At 47.5% G+C, this 20,419-nt stretch overlaps 2 protein-coding genes across 2 annotated transcripts; one reads left to right on the forward strand and one right to left on the reverse strand.

Annotated features, from left to right (window-relative positions):
• Positions 1 to 12,617: 12,617 nt before the first annotated feature.
• Positions 12,618 to 17,139, reverse strand: POLR3K (RNA polymerase III subunit K). The gene is made up of 3 exons (XM_079121873.1): positions 16,985 to 17,139; positions 15,863 to 15,950; positions 12,618 to 12,858 (listed from the first exon to the last, which is right to left on the reverse strand). Exons 1-3 carry the CDS (start codon positions 17,093 to 17,095, stop codon positions 12,731 to 12,733), a joined length of 327 nt encoding a protein of 108 aa, XP_078977999.1. The 5' UTR covers positions 17,096 to 17,139; the 3' UTR covers positions 12,618 to 12,730.
• A 241-nt stretch (positions 17,140 to 17,380) lies between these two features.
• Positions 17,381 to 20,047, forward strand: SNRNP25 (small nuclear ribonucleoprotein U11/U12 subunit 25). The gene is made up of 5 exons (XM_079120838.1): positions 17,381 to 17,592; positions 18,392 to 18,482; positions 18,694 to 18,799; positions 19,320 to 19,394; positions 19,725 to 20,047. Exons 1-5 carry the CDS (start codon positions 17,551 to 17,553, stop codon positions 19,780 to 19,782), a joined length of 372 nt encoding a protein of 123 aa, XP_078976964.1. The 5' UTR covers positions 17,381 to 17,550; the 3' UTR covers positions 19,783 to 20,047.
• The last annotated feature ends 372 nt before the right edge of the window (positions 20,048 to 20,419 follow it).

Below are 20,419 nucleotides of genomic sequence, written 5' to 3' on the forward strand. Positions count from 1 at the left end.
ATCACAAATTTTAGTAATTTGAGTTTTCTCTCTCCTCTTTGTTAGTGTGTCTAAGGGTTTGTCTATTTTGTTTACTTTTTCAAAGAACCAACTTTTTGTTTTGTCAATTTTTTGAATTATTCGTTTTGTTTCATTGATTTCAGTTCTGATTTTAATTATTTCCTGCCTTCTACTACTTTTGGTGTTGTTCTTGTTCTTTTTCTAGGGCTTTGAAATGTAATGTTAGATCATTTAGTTGTTGACTTCTTATTCTTTTCTTGAATGCGCTCCATGCAATGAATTTTCCTGTTAGTACTGCTTTCATAGTGTCCCATAGATTTTGATATGTTGTATCATTATTCTCATATATCTCTAAGAAATTTTTTATCTCCTCCCTGATGTTTTCTGTTATCCATGCTTCATTCAGTAGCATATTATGTAGTGTCCAGGTGTTGGAGTGATTTCTGTTCTTTATTTTGTCATTGATTTCTACTCTCAGTCCATTATGATCTGATAGAACACAAGGCAGTATCTCTATTTCTTTGCATTTCCTAAGGGCTGCTTTGTGCATAACATATGGTCTATTTTCGAGAAGGTTCCATGTGCTGCTGAGAAGAAAGTGAATTTGCTTGTTGTTGGATGGAATATCCTATACATGTCTGTGAAGTCTAGGTTATTGATTGTGTTATTGATTTCCATGGTTTCTTTGTTTAGTTTTTGTTTGGAAGAGCTATCCAGTGGTGACAGCGGTGTGTTAGTCACCCAGAATTATTGTGTTGTGGTCTGTTTGATTCCTGGAATTGAGAAGGATTTGTTTGATGTACAGGGATGCACCATTGTTTGGGGCATAAATATTTATAATTGTTATGTCTTCCTGATTTATGGTTTCCTTAAGCAGTATGAAACGTCCTTCTTTATCCCTTCTAACTTTGGCTTGAAGTCCACTTTATCTGAAATGAGAATGGAAACCCTACTTTTTTACTGTCTGCATGCATGGTAGGTTTTTTCCCATCCTTTCACCTTTAGTCTGTGGATGTCTTTTTCTATGTGGTGAGTCTTTTGAAGGCAGCATATTGTTGGGTCTTTCTTTTTAATCCATTCTGCTAGTGTGTGTCTTTTGATTGATGAGTTTAGATCATTAACTTTCAGGGTTATTATTGAGAAATGATTTGTATTCCCAGTCATTTGGGCTCATTTTTGGTTTTTAACTTGACCTGGTTTCTCCTTTGATTGGTTTTTCCTTTAAGGTAGTTCCTCCCTTTGCTGACCTACATTGTTGTTTTTCATTTCCTCCTCGTGGAATATTTTGTTGAGAATATTCTGTAGCTCAGGCTTTCTATCTGTAAATTCTTTTAACTTTATCATGGAAGGATTTTATTTCCTCTTCAAATCTGAAGGTTAGTTTTGCTGGGTATAGGATTCTTGGTTGGCAACCATGTTCTTTCAGAGCTTGAAATATGTTGTTCCAGGCCCTTCTACCTTTTAGAGTCTGGGCTGAGAAAACTACTGATATCCGTATTGATTTCCCCCTATATGTAATCTGATGCTTTTCTCTCGCAGCCTTCAAAATCCTATTTTTATTTTGAATGTTAGGCATTTTCATTATAATATGCCTTGGTGTGGATCTGTTGTGATTTTGTGCATTTGGTGTTCTGTAAGCCTCTTGTATTTGATTTTCCATTTCATTCTTCAGGTTTGGGACATTTTCTGATATTATTTTATTGAATAGGTTGTTCATTTCTTTGGTTTGTATCTCTGTGCCTTCCTCAATCCCGATAATTCTTAAATTTGGTCTTTTCATGATGTCCCATAGATCTTGGAGGTTCTGTTTATGATTTTTTACCATCTTCTCTGTTTGGTCAACTTAATTTTCAAGATTAAATATTTTGTCTTCATTGTCTGAGGTTCTGTCTTCCAGGTGGTCTAGTCTTTTGGTGATGCTTTCCATTGAGTTTTTTTATTCGGTTTATTGTTTCTTTCATTTCAAGGATTTAGTTGTGTTTGTTTGTTTTTGTTTTTTTGAGAATCTCTATCTCTGTTGAAATGATCTTTTGCTTCCTGCAGTTGCTCTTTCAACTGCTTATTGGTGTGATAATTCATTCCTGCATTTGCTCTCTTATCTCATCCTTTGCTTCATGAATCATTTTAATTATGTATATTCTGAACTCCTTTTCTGACATTTCTTCTACCATGCTGTCCCTGGATTCTATTAATATAGAATGTAGGTTTGTTTGGATCATTTTCTTCCCTTGTTTTTTCATGTTGTTCATGTATCTTCCCCTCTAGCAGTGCAGATCTGGGGTACTGCAGTTTTCCCCCATAGGCTTATAATGACTCTATAGGTTTCCAAATCCTTTTCTTTAAGAGGGAGATCAATATTAGCAGTGCCCAATTCAGACAGTATGCAACCCTAAACCAAATTGCCCCTATGATGATGTTAACAATATTGTCATAATAAACAGAATGAGTTCAATTATTATCTACAGTATAACAAATGGATTTGCAATAAGGTATGCAATTTCTAATGGAGGACATAGAGGACAGGGAGGGGTATAGGATGTAGCTGTTAATGGGATAAGAAAAGAATATTTAGAAGTTCTAGATCATAGAAAGAGTGAAAGTATAATCAAAAGATGCTGGTTGTTAGCATGGGAAAAGGGAGAAAGAGACTGAAGGAACAGGTAAACAGAAGAAAAAGAGCGCAAGAAAAGTAAAGAAATAAAAACTTAAAATTTTCAATAAGGAGAAAAAAGAAAATCTACAATATAACAGTCATAAAGTATTCAAACCTCCCAGTTTTCAGTAGCCTGATGCATGAGAGGTACCTGACAATGAGCTTCAGGTCTCTAGCAGGCATCTCAGGATGGGATTTGCCCCACCTAAAGATGGGAGATATGGCTTCCAGGATTATCAAGATGGCCACTCTGGCTTCCAAGTGTGTTGGCAAATGGGGAGCTGCAGCTGGGGGGTGGGGGGTGGGCATGGTCAGCTGGAGGTCCTGGAGGCGGGTGCAGTTGGTCAGGCAGGGGTCCTGGGCAGGGTGTGGTCGGTCTGGTTGTGGGATCCTGGAGGCGGGACGCAGTCAGTCTGGCCAGAGGTCCTAAGGGGCCTGGCTGTTGTCTCAAAATGGCGGCAGCCACATGTAACCAAACTTTCAGGTACTGTGACAGTGAACTTCCAGGCAACAGTAGGCAGTTGGCGCTCCACTGGCGGTCTGCAGTCAGTCTGCTGGCTGCTGTCAGAAGATCAACAGATGAACCTTGGGCAGTGAGTGATGGGTAGGTGAAAGGCAGGTGATGGACAGGCAAGAGGCAGGCAAATGGCAGATGGTAGGCACCAGTGAGCAATCTGCACTCAAAAAGTAGTGGATATGCTGGCAGACTGCAATAGATAAATGGAGTAAACAGCAGGGGATCTATAAGCTGCAAAAACTGCCTCACCAAGAAACAGATATCCTCTGCTTGAAACCCGAGTTACAGAGCGACAAGGAATGCAGCCTCCCTCTAGTCTGCCAAGGCATCTTGGATCTGAAACTATTATCTGGGGAGATAGGATTCCAGATCCCGAGGGATGAATACTCAAATTTTGCCCATTGTTTTACTTTCTCTGGGATCCATTGTTTCCCAGAGTTTCAATATTTGCTGTGCCTCCACTTAGGACTAATTTGCCATAGGGGAAGATCAAAGTTCAGGACCCAGCATTCAGTATCCACCCCTTTCCTTTAGGGCCCATTGTTATTAGGAAAGGATTTACTGGGAGATTAATCCTTGGCTAGTTTCCCCTCCCTCCTCCCAAGTTGCACCTCTCTCCGTTTTTTTCTCTGGGGGCTATCTTGCAGGAATATTATTTTCTATAACCCTTCAGTTGGAATTCTTTATGAATTGCATAACATATGAAAATCAGATGAAACTCAAAATACAGTGTCCACAGAGTTATGGAGCTTCTTGGTGTTAGTTTTGTTTTGTTGCTTTTGAAACAAGATCTCACAGTTTTCCAGGCTGGCCCTGAACATGTGATCCTTCTGTCTCAGTCTCCCAAGTAGTTAGGATAACAGGTGTGCACCATCATGCCTGGCTAGCTTTGTTTTCTCATAAATGTGCTTACTGTATTTTAAAATACACACGACATAAAATTTGGCATCTTGGCCACTTTTCGGTGTGCAGTTCAGTGGTGTTAAGTACATTCACACTCAGTCATCACACTGTCCACCAGAGGCCTCGACATCTGTGCACAAAGAAAGCTCCACACCACTAACAAGGCTGCACCCACCGCTCCCCTCACTCAACCTGACAAATAGCAGCAACTACTGTTATACTTTCTACAAGCAAAACTGAGACAGTTGGGGGCCCCATGAGAAACAGAACTCCCTAGGGAAAAAGGAAAATAAGACAGACAAGTCACTCCCCATCTTACAGGGGTTACATACAAGGAAATTAGGAGTCAAAATGTAAACCAGCCTTCAGGGCCCTGTGAGGCAGGAGGCTGGGAAAGCCAGCTCCAGCAGGAATGCCAGCTCTGGAAACACTCCCAGGCAGTCGGGGCAGCTCCAGGTGACAAGGTGCAAACGCATGCAGAGAATTCTCAGAAGTCACCAAGCTTCCTTGACCTCATTAGCACAGTGACACAGACTCCCAGGGGGACTCGATGGCAATGAGACCTGTGTCCTGGAGGGAACCAGAGGAGAGAGCAACATCCAACCTGCACCTGTGACGTCACAAGAGGAGTTCCTGCCCAACCCGTGGTGCCACCTATCCTGCACCTGATTGTAATCCCTGGTAGTCAACCTGGAATCCCAGACCCCACAGCCGACTCCTGCCTCACAGAAGTCCTGAGGAAAGCTTGCCTGTGCCTAAGTCCTCTCTAGGTCCACTGTTCATGCCCAGAGGCTGGAGAACCCTCAACACAAAACCACACAGTGCTTGTATTGGACACGTCACACACATGCAGCCCTCTGCTCTCTCCGCCATGTCTTCTCCCACCCTTTTCCTTTCATCCAATTTGTGTCTTAGATCTGAAAACAGTCTACTGTAGGCAGACATAACTGAAATGTTTTTTATTGTAAATTGACAAATTATGATTGAACACATTTGTGAAGTGCAAAGTGATGTCCCGATGTATGAGCGCAATGTGGAATAATCAAATCAACTAGTCACATACTCATCACCTCAAATTCTTGTCCTCTCTGGGAAGAACATTGGAAACTTGCCCTTAGCATTTTGAAATGTGAATACAGTTGTCTCCATTATCAGGGTTTCAGTCACCCATAGTCAACCATGCTCTGAAAATGTGAAATGGCAAGTTCCAGAAATGAACAATTCCCAGGTTTTAAGTTGCAAGTCACCCTGAATTGTGTGATGAAGTCCCATGCTGCCCCTGATCCTGCAGGGATGTAAAACCTTGGTGTGACATGCCTATATGACTTGTCCATCAGTCACTTAATGGCCACCCTGGTTATCAGATCCACGGTCATGGTGTCCCAAATGCTTGTGTTCAGTGACCTGGATCTTACTTAATAAAGCCTTAAAGCTCAAGAGCAGGAGTGATGGCAAGCTGGGTATGCCAAAGAGAAGCTTAAAGTGCTTCTTTCAAGAAAGGATGGACGTTCCCAACTTCAAGAGGAAAAAAAAATCACCATATGCTAATATACTATAGGATGCTAAGACCTACTTTAAGAATGAAACTTCTTTGGGAAATTGAAAAGAAAAAAAGAAAGAAATTCATGCTAGTTTTGCTATTCCACCTCCAACTTCAAAATTCTATCCCTGAGCTTGATCCATGCTTCCGATGAGATGGAAGAGGCACTGACTTTGTGGGCAGAAGACACGAACAGAAAACTGTTCCGACCGATGCCAGCATGCAGCCCAGAGAGCCTGTGTGAAGACTTAGCCAAGGGATTCCCAAAAGCAGTGACACCTGCCCTTTGGTGCAAGCGAGGGATAGCTACAGCCAGGACAGGGTTGGACTGACAAGTACAAAAATCAGTGGGAAACCTGTAAATGCTGATGAAGCTGCTGCCACATTCTTGGCAGAGCTGAAGAGGTTGATTAGGAGAGAGTTCTCAAAGAGTGATTTGTTAGGTGAGCTACAGAAGAGGAAGGTCAGGAAGAACCAGAGGTAGAACCAGGAATGTGGGCATTACTGAAATCTGCTTAAGTGCTTTCAATTGCAGGCATTAAAGAACAAGATCATGCAAGAAAACCCCTGAGTGGAGCAGCATGATAGTTCCCTAAGCACTCACAAAGACTGCAACCTCTGCAGCAACACTTGATCAACTAGGAAGAAGGGGCAGGTGGGCACAACTGAGGCAGAGGCAGGAAGCGCACAGGTTCAAGGCCAGCCTGGGCACCTTAGCAAGAAATTGTCTCAAAATAGAAAAGGCTGGGAACATAGCTCACCTCTGGGCTCACCTCATAGCTCCCCAGCACCACAAATGAAAGGACAGAAGGGAGGAAGGGAAGGATTACAACTCTGATAACAATGTTCCTCCAAAAGGTTTCAGCCAAAAACACCTTTAGCTATCAAGGATCCCCAACCATCCAGGTCATTATGGCCTGACAATGTGGGATGACCTCAAGCAGTGCATCCTCCTTGATGTGTCCACACAGCAATAGTAGCGCTGGGCGGGGAATGAGCTCAGTGGCAGAGCTTGCCTTGAGTGAGAGCCCCTGGTACCAAAACTCATTTATGCTCAATCACTAGTTATTGCTAATCTCTTGCTGTGCTAATTCATGAGAACTTTACCACAACTACATACGCATAAGGAAAGCTCAATACCCATCGGCCTCTTCTCCGTCCTGGCTCAGGCATCTTCTGAGTCTTGCCCCTCCCAGTGGATAGAGAGAGGACCACAAGCCGCTGTTGACTGAGTTCACCTGGTGGAACATCACCTCATCCCCATAACCCCTTGAACCATGTCTTTTTAAATCCATTTATCCAATCTCTACTGGAGAGTTAATTTACATTCAAAGTAATTACTAATAAGAACATATGTGTGTTGTTTTGCTATTTGTTTTCTGCATGCTTTATTTCTTGTCCCTTATTTCTTGCCTTACTATTCTCTTTTGTGATTTTTTATTTTTTGCAGTGAAACATTCTAATTGCTCTACACACTCTGTAAAATCAGAATGCCTTGACCACTCTGTGATGTGAGCTGCTGTGTGTTTTCCACAGGCAGAGACCAAGCTATGCCTTTGCATTACTATACTGAAATACCCGAGGCACCCAGCTTACACAGAGAGCCTTGATCCCTGAGCTCACAGGCCCTGGGACTGTGCCAGGCCAGTTCTGGCCAAGGCCCTCCAGCTCCAGCCACACTATGACAGAGGCCTCCAGGAAGTCAGACCTGCCTCCCACGAGCCCCACCCTGAAGGTTCCACTGCCTCTTGATGGCACCAGACCTTTAGGAAACACCCAGCATCCAGCTGCTGCTCCATCGGGGGCAGGCTCACCAGAGGCACAATCTGTTTTCTCTACAGCAAGTCCCGTCACCCTGGCATCCGGTGCTTCCCTGCATGCCTTACCTGCAGGGAGGAATGGTTTCCCATATTCTGTGCACATTCCATAGCTAAGTTTTTTTGGTGGGTGGTTGTCATAGGACTACATCTAAAATCCTAATGTCATGACACTTGACACTTGAGTTTATATCCGTTTAATAACCTACAAAACTCTCCGCCTCTAGGGACAGTTGCGCCCTACTGCCTTTCAGTTACTGTTACAAAATTGCATCTATTAAAATTGTGTGACCAAGCCAACCACAGTGCCACAGGCCTGTGATCCTGGCAACTCGAGTGGATGAGGCAGGAGGATTGCAAGGTCAAGGCCAGCCTCAGCAACTTAGCAAGACCCTGTTTTAAAACAACATAAATTGCTGAGATGTAGGTCAGTGGTACAGCACCACTGGGTTCAATTCCCCAGTGCCAAAAAATAAAAAATAAAAAATTTAAAAACAGTTGTGCCCAAAACATATCGTTAACATCAAATGCATTAATCACTTACACCATGTAGGAAAGAAATGCAGTTACAAGCCACATTAACAATATCAGCTTTTAAGTGAGTTAATTTTAAAATATGTCTCGATGTGAAAAATATGAAAAGTGGAATTATAAGCTGAGTTAAAATAATGCTATATTTTACCACCAGTTGCTGTCCCATGTCTTTTCACTTTAACTTGAAGAGCTTCAGCACTTCTTGCAAGGCACTCCCTAAAAGGAATACCCTCCCTCAGCCACCGCTGATGTTGCCATGTCAACTTCTCCCTCACTTGTGAACAAGTCTTACCCGAGACAGCCTTCTTGGTTCAGCTTTCTCAGCACTGAAAATTTACCAGTCTAGCCTTTGAGCCTCTGGAATTTCTGATTGGAAACCTGCTGATGATGGTATTGAGGACCCCTCATGTGATACAAGGCACTACTGCTGATTTCAGGTGGTTTCAGCTGGGTGCTGTGGCACACACCTATAATCCCAGTTCCTCCAGAGGCTGCGGCAGGAAGATTGAACATCTGAGGCCAATAGCTGTGAGACCCTGTCTCAAAATAAAAAGGGCTGGGATGTGACTCAATACACAAGGCTATGGGTTCAATTCCCAGTACCAAATAAGAGAGAAAAAGACCCTCCCCAGTGAAAGCGTGATGATATCTGGTCTTATTTGTCTTGCCGTGGACCTCTGAATTCTGTCTAAAGTTCACTGAGCCCCTTGGATGTTTTGATTCATCCTTCGTCAAAGGTAGGTCATTCTTCTGGGGGGGGCAGGGGCAGGTACTGAGGGTACTTTATCACAGAGTCACATCCCCAGCCCTTTATTTTTTATTTTGAGACAGGGTCTCACTGAGTTGCTTGGTCTCTGAGGCTGGCCTCAAACTTGTGATTCTCCGCTTCGGGTTAGGTGTGTGCCGTCCCGCCCGGCTTCATTCTCTTCATATGTCCTTGGCTGCCCCCTCACCACCTCCAGGACTCGCAGAATGCATGTTGGTTCACTGGGTAGATCGCAGGTCCCTTGAGCTCTCTGTTCACTTTCAATCTTTCTTTGTACTCCTCAGACTCAGTCATTTCTACTGTCCTACCTTCAGATTTCCTCCTCTGCCTGCTCAAATCTACCTTTGCATCACTCTAGCAAACTTTCATTTCAGTCATTAAACTTTTAAGCTCCAGAATTTTTTAGGTTTCTTTTTTATTTTTTGTCTATTGACATTTCCATTTCATTGTATATGTGGAACCCAGGGGCACTCTACCACTGAGCTACACCCCCAGCCCTTTTTATTTTTTGTTTAGGGCCTTGATAAGTTGCTCAGGCTGGCCTCAAACTTGTGAGCCTCCTGCCTTGACTTCCTGGATACCTGGGGTGGCAGCTGTGGCCAACAGGCCTGGCCATGTGTTTTCTTGACTTGTCCACATCTTCTTTCAGCTGTCCAGGCATCTATCAAGTCAGGTGGTTGAAACCTTCTTCTGTCAAGCCCACACACTGGTCTCTCTCAGGGGCAATTTCTGTTGGCATTTCCTTTGAAGGGCTACCCCTTACTGTTTCTATATAAGTCTTTTGGGATTTCTTACTGAAAACTGGTATTTGCATCTAATAATTATATATTATTGGAAATGAGACTGTCCCCCACCTGAGGGTTACTGATCTATTCTTTGTTGTGGTAAATGGCTGTGCCAGGGAGGGGTCCACCAGCCTGAGGTGCTTAAGCCTCTGCCCTACTCGAGCACAAGCTGACACCTCCCAACTCCCCCATATGGGGTTGCTTCTGAAGGTCCAAGACTTTAAAGTCTGGCTTACAAAAGGTGGCAGAAATGAAAATGAAGGGAGACACAGATGCTGGCTCTCCAAATCCCCACGGGGTTCTTCAGCTGGAGGGGTGGCCCACAGGGCAGGCTGACCGCGGCTGCCTGCGTGTGCCTGCACCACACGGAGGCACCCTCGCTGCTCAGCCTGGCTCCCAGGCTGTGGAAGCCTGCCCCAGGGCTGGGGGCTGGGCTGGGGAGCCGCCAGGAGCTCAAGTAGACAGGAGCGAATCTACGCTTACCAAAGTGAGCCACCGTCCATCAACACCCAAGGCCTCCCCTGGACGCTCCAAAACAGTCACATCAGGCAGATTCTGCCAGAGACAGACTCCATTCTCCTGGAACCCAGGCGCAAATACAGCCCTACTGGTGGCCAGTGGCACTCACTGGCCAGTGTCCATCGCTGCTTCCACAGCACTTCACACATCCGTGGTGCAGTCAACCAATGAGCACGTCAAGGACCGCCACACGGCCACCCATAACATCAGTCTTGCTTATTACCAGTGCTACCCATTCTGTCCAAGTAAGAAGGGCGAGCTGGGCACAGTGGCACACAGCTGCTGTCCCAGCAGCTCAGAAGGCTGAGCAGGATTGTCAAGTGCAATGTCAACCTGAGCAAGACCCTGTCCCAAAATAAAATAAAAAGGGCTGGGACATGGCTCAGTGGTAGCATGCTTGCCTAGCATGGGTGAGGCCCTGGGTTCAATTCCCAGCACTGATAAGAAAAACTGACTATGCCGTGACACTACAGCTGGTTGACACTGCCAGACAGGAAATCATTAGAACCACCCTCAATACACAACAGGATCTCTTCACACACATTAAACTGAAAATGGGGGCAGCTCAGTGGAAGAGCAACCTGGGTTCCACGCCCAGTGCTAACAAGTAAAGTGAATGGAACTCCGAGGGCAAAGCCATGTGTTTGGGCGTGATGACAGCAGTGTCCACGTTATCAGACAGCAGCCAAGAAGGGGATGTGCCCAGCACAGAAAAGTCACAGTCAGGAAACTCAGGAGTTGAATAGAAAATCTCATTGCAGTGGAACATGTTCACATGTGAAGAGTGGACGAGGCTGCAAGTGGACGATGTTTCCCAGTGGCTCGTTTGTCAGTCATGCAAGGAAAGCCATTTACTGACTGTGGCTTAGTGAGGCCACGGGAGGCTGCAGCTGAAGAAGCAGGCCCAGAGGAAGCAAGTCTAGGACCACGGGCCTTTCGACGAAAAAGTGTTCTGAGAGAGGAAGACACTGGGAACCATGTGGGCAGTTCATCAAAGCCAGAGAATGGTGGGAAGTCATTTTCCTGGGCTCTTGCTGAGCAGACAGACGCTACTGCTGATCTGAGGAGTCACCCCCTGAAGGCTGAGCTGGGCACTGGAAATCAGCCCCAAGCAAAGTCTGCAGTGAACTACAGCTGCAGGTGGGAGTATCTTCATGGTCAGCAAGACACACTCTGTAGAATCTGTTCTACTAGCATGCACAAGGCCCTGGGTTCAATCCCTAGTATTGCAAAAAAAACAGAGAAAAAAAAATTTATAAACCATAAAACCGCCTATTACTATCTCCATCATACGGATGAGGAAATGAAGACAGGTCTCATTAAGTACAGTCTGCCAAGCTAGCTTCAGAGTGCATGATCTATACGACTGATCCCTACTACCTCCCAACAACAACCTTAAACACAAAAACTGGAGCCTAAGGAAATACAACTAATGGCACAAGCAGAAGACACTAAGGATAACAACCGCCAGGCACTGCAGCATGCATCTGTAGTCCCAGCTATTCAGGAGGCTAAGGTGGGAGGGTGGCTTGAGTCCACGAATTCTACCCCTGGACAACATGGTGAGAACTAGTCACAAAAAATAAAATCTAGTGGCACACACCTGCAATCCTAGCAACTCGAGAGGCTGAGGCAGGAGGATGGCAAACTTGAGGCCAGCCTCAGCAACTTAGTGAGACCCTGCCTCAAAATAAAAAATAAAAGGCCTGGGGATGTAGCTCAACGGAAGAGCACCCCTGGTTCAATCCCTCCAGTACTGCAAAACAAAACAAAACAATTAGATATAACGGGGTCAGGACCTTGTCAATGTGTTATAACAATAGAAAATCATGGTTCCATGTAAAGATGACATCATTTTTAGCAAAGATACCAGTCTCAAAAAAATAAAAACCTGTATCAAAGGCAGAAATTTGAATCTCATGATTTCATAAGAATTCACTCTTAAGAGATTTAGTTGGGGGTGAAGATTTGGAAAGAATTTAAGTGAAGGGTATCAACAAACTTGTTTCCAGTTAGTCTGAGGTGTCCTTTTAATCTGAATGGAAAGATTAACATAGAAACTATAAAAGCACCCCATCTAATACATTTATTGCAACCCCAGGAAGCTAATCAGGGAATGTTTAAAAATTGAAATAAGAAGTCCAGTGTAGCCAGGCACAGTGGCTCACGTCTGTGCTCCCAGAACTAAGAAGGCAAAGGCAGAAGGACTGTAAGCCTGCAGCCAGCCTGGGCAATTTAGTGAAAGAAAAAAAATAGAAATTCATACCCTCATTATTAGCAATTCTGTAACCTGTTTAAACTTAAGCATAGTAGTCAATGTGAAGAGATCAATGTGGTTTGTGGTTTGCTATTTCTTAAAATATTTAAAACACTGAGAAGACAGTATTAGACTTCATTTTTATGAGACATTCAGAACAAGTTTTGATTACAGGTTTACAATTAACAATGAAATAGGGACATTTAAAGCACTAAGTTGTGCAAACAGTAGAGAGTGTTCATTGGTGTGAGAAATGTCATCTGCCTAGTGAATGAGGACTTTAACCCGGGCACGCTTCCCTGTGGGTCTCCTCTCCACACATCCTTTTCTGACACCCTGGTCTCCCACCCCAAGAGGCAAACTTCCCACTATACCAACAAAGACACTCAGAACACGCAATTCATATCCCACTGGACGTCACTGCGCAGCTGGGCCAGCCCTAGTCCCTCCAGCGGTGTCCACACTGAGCACTGCAGCACTTGTAGAAGGTGGTCATGGGCTCGTCCGCAGAGCGGGTCTGGAGCTGCATGAAGTAAGCTCGAGGATGCTCGCACTTGGGACACGGCTCTGGCAAGGAAAGAACCACACAACCCCGTTATACAAAAGTGACGCTTGTGCGGAACACACGCCTAAGAGGAAATGATCATGTTGATTATTGTTAAGGGAGGGTGTAAAGCCTCCCTTCCAATGACACAGACATTGTTCCCAGCAGCACGAACACCGAGGAGTCAGAAAGACCTATGACCTCGAAACACTCCTCCCAGTGGCACACTGTAACCTTGGTGACTGGAGAGGCTGAGGCTGGAGGATTGCAAGTTTGAGGCCAGCCTCAGTAACTTAGCAAAGCCCTCTGCAACTCAGGGGGACCCTGTCCCCAAAATAAAAAATACAAAGGGAATGTGGCTTAGTGATAAAGCACTCCTGGGTTCAAACCCCAGTACCAAGGGAAAAAAAAAAAAAAAAAAAAAAAAAAAGAACACCTCCTTCCTGCTCCCTGGATCCTATCTTTCGTCTCAATCTGACTGAAGACTGGCTGGAAGCTTAACATGCACCATGACTATCTAGTCTGTTTTGTGCTGCTGTAACAACATACCTGTGACTGCACGAGGGACGAAGGATAGAACGTGTTGTGGTCTGGACGTTAGGTGCCCGCCCCACCCCAAAGCCCATGTGTGAGACTGGGCAAGAAAGTTTAGAGGCAAAACAATCCCATTATTAGGATCTTAACCTACTCAGTGCATTGGTGGTAACTACATGCAAGTAGGGTGTGACAGGTGGAGGTGGGTCACTAGGGGCGTGCCTTCGGGGTTTATGTCCTATGGGCTCGGCTCTCACTTTCTCTGCTTCTGGTGGTGTGTCCTGACCTGTTCTCCTCACCACACTCTTCACGCATCACTGCTTGCCTCACCTTGAGCCCAAAGCAATGGAGCCTATGGACTGAGACCTCTGAAACCATGAGCCCCAAATAAACTTTTCCTACTCTAAAACTGTCATCAGGTCTTTTGGTTGCAGCAGCAAAAAAAGCTTACTAAAATAGAATAGTTTTATTTTTATTTTATTTATTGATTCACTCACAGACCTGACTCAAGTGATCATCCTGTCTCAGCCTCCCAAGTAGCTGGGACTGGCTTGGAGTGGTGGTGCGTACCTAAAATCTCAGCAACTAGGGAAGCTGAGGCAGGAGGATCTCAAGTCCAAAGCCAGCCTCATCAACTTAGTGAGAGGCCCTAAGCAACTCAGTAAGGCCCTGTATCAAAAGAAAAAAAAAAAAAAAGGATTGGGGATAGTGATAAAGTACCCATGGGATCAATCCCCAGTATCCAAAAAAAGAAGACAAAACCAAGGAGCTGGGACAATGGGTGCAAGCCACCACACCCAGCTAAACTAAGTCTTGAAGTGAGTGCTAGGAAAGCCCTGTGGGGCTGGGGAGATAGCTCAGTCGGTAGGGTGCTTGCCTCACAAGCACAAGGCCCTGGGTTCAATCCCCAGCACGGCAAAAAAAAAAAAAAAAAAAAGGCCTGTGGTGCCCCTCAATCCCTGAGGAGATTCTGGTAAGGATTCAGGAGAAAACAAGAGCTGGCAAGAAGGCTGCTTCTTCCTGGAGACTACGTACATGGCTGTGAACAGAACACTGTGAGACTACTCTGACTAGCTCTTCCGTGGAATGAGCAGCATCCTGCTGGAACAGGGGTACAGCGGGGCAGGGGAGGTCGTCTGTGTTACAAAGTAGCAAAGAACTGGCAGAATCATGTCTAACCCTAGGACTTCAAGGAAGGCAGAATTTAAGAGCTGAGGCCCGTGGTATGGGGTTCACTGCCCAGGGCGGCCTTGGGTCTCTGCCACCCACATTCCTCTGTGCTCTTCTGCCAGACCCCCAGCACCTTGATCCTGGACTTCCCAGTCTCCAGAATGGCAGGAGACAGATTCCTGCTCTCATCTGCAGATCATCATCTGCAGTGTTCTACAGTGACACAAAGGGAAGATGGTGACGAAGGCTGCTCACACTAGGGGCTCATGCTGCAGATTCTCCTTGTTAAAGGACCACTCCCCAGGGGGTGGACATATGACTTCTCTCCAAGCTTCTCTTCCAATTGATGGTGTGTCCAGGGGGTGTTCTGGTAGCAGCTGCTCAGGTCGCTCCTACCCACATCGTACCACATCCCACACATTTTCAAAATGTCCAGGGGCACAGATTGACCTCCAATTGATTCCATATGGAGAAATTGACCCTATTCTTTTGTTTCTGTTTCCTGGGTGCTGGGAAGTGCATCCAGAGCCTTACACTTGCTAGGCAAGTGCTCATCCTGGAGCCTCACCCCAGCCATCCAATCCGACTCTCAAGAAAACGCCTTCACACACTCTCTCACATCAGGTCCATAATCCATCTTTTAATAACAAATTCTACCAACGCTAACTTTTAACATAGCATATCTGTGTGTGCTGAAAAGACAGAACTAACCTTGAATTAGCTGTCACCCCTCAAAACAGGCTGCACTGAGGGCCCTTTTCTGCTTCCCCATCACATCTATGTCTATTCAACACGAAGCAAGACTGGAACGTTTATTTTTATCCAACGTGCACTTGAACGCTCCCTGGCACCACCCTAAAATCTCTATTAGAACAAGAAGACATTTTATCCAACGTGCACTTGAACGCTCCCTGGCACCACCTCCCTAGAATCTCTATTAGAACGAGAAGACAATTTTTTAGACTCTCACTGCCACCGTTGCTGCTGCCGCCAGAGCTGCCATCCCCTGAGTGCCTCCCACTTCCCACGCACTGTGCACCTCACTTCCTGCTCTCATAACCTACAAGTATGACCCAGCCACAGAGTCAGAAGAGGCCACGGGGGTCCGCTAACAAGAGGTTGCCCCAAGAATCCAACCCAGGCCTATGTAACACCAAGGCTTGTATGGTTATTTTGGGATGATGAAATTTTAAATAATAATAAATTATGAAAGAAAGATACTTTTCCTATTCTTAGACATGTACCGCCACAGACTCAACATGGAGTGGCATAGTCAGCAATGTCTCAGTTGTCCACAGCTTGGCAACAGAAAAGGCCTCTCACCTGCTGTAGAGTCAACATTTTCCCAGGCAGCTGCTCCCCCAAGCACATCATCCACTTCTTTCAGTTTTGGATACTTCCGGTTCGTTACCTAACCAACAAACAAAAACAGCCTTCACACTCCAAGTAAGTAAACAGTATGAACATGGACCACTATACCACACAGCCCTCAAGTGCCCCTGACTTCCTTCTCTCCTCTGTGGATGCCAAATGAAGCAAATTCCTGCTCCACAGAGTAGCACACTCCAGTGGAACAGGAGGTCCCATGACTGAGTTGTCCTCTAGGCTGGGCTATCAGAGATCTCTGCAAAGACTGGAAGATGCAACTGAGGGCGTGGAAGTGGGGACAACGGCTCCACAGAAGTCAACCAATAGCACTTTGCTGGATAATCCAGTCACTCTCCCCCCAGGCAGACAGCTTTCAAAGCAAGTTACACTTAGTTTTTTTTAATTGTATCAGACACTGCCAAAATGTTAATATTAAGTAGACTCTGAACCCATGAGGCAGCACTAATGAGGCCTACTTTCTAAAAAGTAAAGCTGAATTATCCAAGGAAAATAACGAGTTATAAGCCATTGTACACCGTTCACTTGCAGGACACTCACTGTGCTGTAGACCCAGGCATTCGGATTAGAACATACAAGGAACAAAGAAAACCCCTGCCCTGCTGAGCGTGTGTTCCAAGGTTAACAAATGCAGCACGTGAGAAAGCTACATAATATATTTGAAAGTAATAAGTCCCATGGAAAATAAAACTAGGGAGGAGAATAAATCGGAGGGAGGGGCTGCAATTTTAAATCAAGTAAAGACAAGACCGGTGAGTAGGGGGCCAACTAGGGAAAACGCAACCGGGCAAAACGCGCACCAGCCGGGTTCTCCGCGGGGTCGGAGCTGCCGCGGCAAAGCAACTGGAAGAGCCTCAGGCCTCTCCCTCGGGGATGCCCGGCACGCCCAGGCCTGCTGGGGGCGTTCCGGCCACGGCTGGAGCATCGCGCACGGAGCAAGCGGCAGGCAGGTCTCCGCGAGGAACCAGGCCGCAGTCTGACCCAGCCAGGGCGACAGCACCAGGAAGCAATGGTTGCGCGGCGGGCGCGACCAGCGGAGAGCCGGCCTCGCGGGCCCACCTTGCGGGTGACGTTGTGCACGTAGGGGCAAGTGTTGCAGGCGAAGCGGTGGCAGCGCTGGCCCTCCTCCACGATCAGCCCGTTCCCGCATCCCGGGCAGAAGAGCAGCATAGCTCCGGCTCCGCCGCCAGCTCCGCGCCGGCGCGCTCCCCGCAGCAGGCCTCACTCTTTTCACTGGTCACCGCCGCCCCGCCCCCCAGCTCTCCAATAGGCACGCGTCTGCGCACTCCCGGTCGGCCCCGCAGCAGGCGGCCTTCTCATTGGCCACGGCAGCCGCCCGCCCCCCAGCTCTCCAATAGGCACGCGTCTGCGCACTCCCGGTTGGCCCCCGCAGCAGGCGGCCTTCTCATTGGCCAATAGCTGAGCTGCCTCACAAGGCGGGCATCTGCGCGTGCGCGCTCCCTCCCCAGCGGTAAGCGGCGGGACCGGTGGACCCCAGCGCGCGGGTGGCAGCCCTGGAGGAAGCCGAGGTTGCGTGTCGGCCGGAGGGACAGGAGGACGATGAGGACGAAGAGGAGCTGCTACCGCACTCCGAGGCCGTGGACGTGTTCCAGGAGGGTCTCGCCATGGTAGTGCAGGACCCGCTGCTCTGCGACCTCCCGATCCAGGTGCGCTCGGGCAGCGCCCGGGGCGCGGGTGGGCGGCCGCGGGCGGCCCGGGACAGCCCCTCTGGGCATAAGCGAACTTTGCCTGACCAGGCAGGGGCGCCGAAACACTCCCTCACCAAGGTAAAAGGCATTTTAATGCGGTATGTTTAAAAGTCAAAGTCGATGCAGGAACCTCCGGGGGACACAAAGTAACGTGAAGATTAGGTCAGTGTTTCTATTTTTCCAATATGCTTCGCACAGATAGTACTGCCTTTACCTCATTTATTTTGAATTTTGCCCATCTCTGATCTTTAAAATTAACTTCTACCCCTACCCTCCACCACTGCGGTGCTGGAGATTGACTCAGAGGCCTTGTGTTGCTAGACAGGCGCTGTGCCACCCTCCAGCATTCCCAGCCCAACTTGCACTTTCTTAGGTGTTCTATCAGAACATTTCTTATCATCATCATTTTTCTGGTGCCTGGTAAGTTATGCACACCTATCCACCCCAGCCCCTAGGCCCTGGAACCCAATGCTCAGGAACTCTGAGGGAGAACGTTTAGGCCCAGTGTTCTTCCGCCTCCCCGGCCCATCTTCATGTGGGTTCATTCTCCCTCCCTGTTTCTTTCCCCCTCTAAAGATGTGGGTGAAACATGAGGCTGGGGTACTGAATAACTAGTAAACCCTAAAATATAGGCAAGAGCCCCTTCTTGCCCTTCATAAAATGGGACACCACTTTCTGGCCACTATCAGCTTGTTTTTCTTGTTGTTTGGGGTGCTAGAGAGCCAGGATTTCTATGTTCACCTTTGGTCTTCTCTAGGTTACGTTGGAGGAGGTCAATTCCCAGATAGCTCTAGAATATGGCCAAGCAATGACAGTTCGAGTGTGCAAGATGGACGGGGAAGTAATGCGTAAGTGCTGTCCTCCTCCCATTAGGCCTACACATTCACATGAACAAGATGTTCAGCAGGACTGGTCAGTGAGGACCTTGGGGGCCATGCCAGGGGCATTAGGGCAGCCACAAACCCAATCTGCAGAATAGGGCCTGACAGGTTCTGGGTTCTCCTGTCACCTGAGGCTCTGTCCCTCATGGATCTTCTCCCACTGTGTCCTTGGCTGCAGCTGTGGTCGTAGTGCAGAATGCTACTGTCCTGGACCTGAAGAAGGCCATCCAGAGGCATGTACAGCTCAGGCAGGAGCGTGAAGGGGGCATTCAGCACATCAGCTGGTAAGTGGAATAGCAACTCCTTCCTTGGACCTTCCTAGGGCCAGTATGGGCACCATTGAGAGGTAGTTCTCAGCAGCACACATGCACACACCTATTGCTCTGCTGCAAAGCTGTTTGGAGCACATTCAGACTGGGGGCGATTGTGTCTGGGACTCCTGCCTCATCTGTTTCTAGACACTTCCATCAACATCACCCTACATACACTGGTAGATATCTTCACTCTAGGGCATCAGTGTCGGAAAGTGATCTCCTGGGTGAAGGCTGCAACTGTCAGTGTCTCTGGGTGCTGTTGGCCCTCGTGCTCCTGTGAATCAAGTGCCCTATTGCTGTGTCTAGCACTGTCCCCGGTTTCATTAGCAAAGTGTTTGGCCAGCTCTTCATATGGCACCTCCTCACACATGCACTGCACGGGAGAAAAGCCTAGGCAAGGGATCACAGCTGCCCAGGGGCCCTCGAGGGCCCTTCATCCTGCTCATCCTGCTCAAGGCAGCGCCTGGTTTACCTGAGCCCCCTCTTGCAGGTCTTACGTGTGGAGGACATACCATCTGACCTCTGCAGGAGAGAAGCTAACAGAGGACAGGAAGAAGCTCCGAGAGTAAGTTCAGGCCACATCTTCAGCTGGAGGGACATCTCGTCTGGTGCCCTCTAATGCCCCATGTTCTGCCAGAGGGCTGCAGCAGCAGCGTCCCTGGCCAGACACCTTCCCACAAGTGGCTTCCTTGGGGCATTCCCCTGTGGGAGAGTGGCAGGCAGAGGAGCAGCTCCAGCCATGGCGTGCAGCGTGTCTGGGAGGACAGCCACACTGCCTCTTGCCACACACTCTTGCCACACCTCATCCTTTCTTTCTTGGTCCCTCACAGGTTTGGGTGGGGAGTTACAGGTGATCCTTCTGTAGGACAGACGCTGTCGTTTCCTTGTCTTTCAGTTATGGTATCCGGAATCGGGATGAGGTTTCCTTCATCAAAAAGCTGAGGCAGAAGTGACCCCAGGACAGGGATCACTCTGTTCACTGATGCCCAGTCCTTTCCCAGCAGGATGGAGCCCTCTTTCATCTTCCTCCTCAGAACAGTGTTGGGGTGGCTGCACTGTCAGCATGAACCCTGGGGTCCTCAGGACCGGGACAGGGCGATCCTTTGCTCCTTGCCTTCCTATGAAATTGGCCTGGGCTCAAAGACCTTATCACATGGCAGTTCCCACAGGGGTGTGGGCCTGGCCTCATGTGCAGAATAAACCTATTTGTTGGCTTCATTTTTTCAATAGTCATTAAGCCATAGTCCCCTGTATAGAAGGGAGTGGATCTGTCCCATCACAGAGGGGAGGTTAGGACAGAGGACTGATACAGGTAAGTCCTGAAGTCCAAGATGCCACACCAAGGCCCTGTGGCCACTTGCATATAACCATCATCTCCACAGCTCTTTCTGTCTGCTTGTGGGGAAGCATCCCAGAGCCTACAGTGGCAGTGAGCATCTGGCACAGGTGGATGGGGCCTCTACCCACAGGGTTCCCTACACCAGTGCCTTCCCCAGGCTCAGTGGAATGGGAGGCAGCATGGGATGGAAATGCAGCAAAATGTGGCAACACATCCCTAGGGTCCTCCAAGGAAGAGGAGCAAAGTGCAGC

Source organism: Sciurus vulgaris, assembly GCF_902686455.1.
Source record: "Sciurus vulgaris genome assembly, chromosome: 18".
NCBI lineage: Eukaryota > Metazoa > Chordata > Mammalia > Rodentia > Sciuridae > Sciurus > Sciurus vulgaris.

Excerpts from the sequence above, each read along its gene's own strand:
- POLR3K (XM_079121873.1), bottom strand. The coding sequence starts at position 17,095 with ATGCTGCTCTTCTGCCCGGGATGCGGGAACGGGCTGATCGTGGAGGAG. Across the intron at positions 15,951-16,984 it reads TGCACAACGTCACCCGCAAG|GTAACGAACCGGAAGTATCC; the intron begins GTGGGCCCGCGA and ends TTTGTTGGTTAG. Across the intron at positions 12,859-15,862 it reads AAATGTTGACTCTACAGCAG|AGCCGTGTCCCAAGTGCGAG; the intron begins GTGAGAGGCCTT and ends TTTCCTTGCCAG.
- SNRNP25 (XM_079120838.1), top strand. The coding sequence starts at position 17,551 with ATGGTAGTGCAGGACCCGCTGCTCTGCGACCTCCCGATCCAG. Across the intron at positions 17,593-18,391 it reads TCTGCGACCTCCCGATCCAG|GTTACGTTGGAGGAGGTCAA; the intron begins GTGCGCTCGGGC and ends GGTCTTCTCTAG. Across the intron at positions 19,395-19,724 it reads GACAGGAAGAAGCTCCGAGA|TTATGGTATCCGGAATCGGG; the intron begins GTAAGTTCAGGC and ends CTTGTCTTTCAG.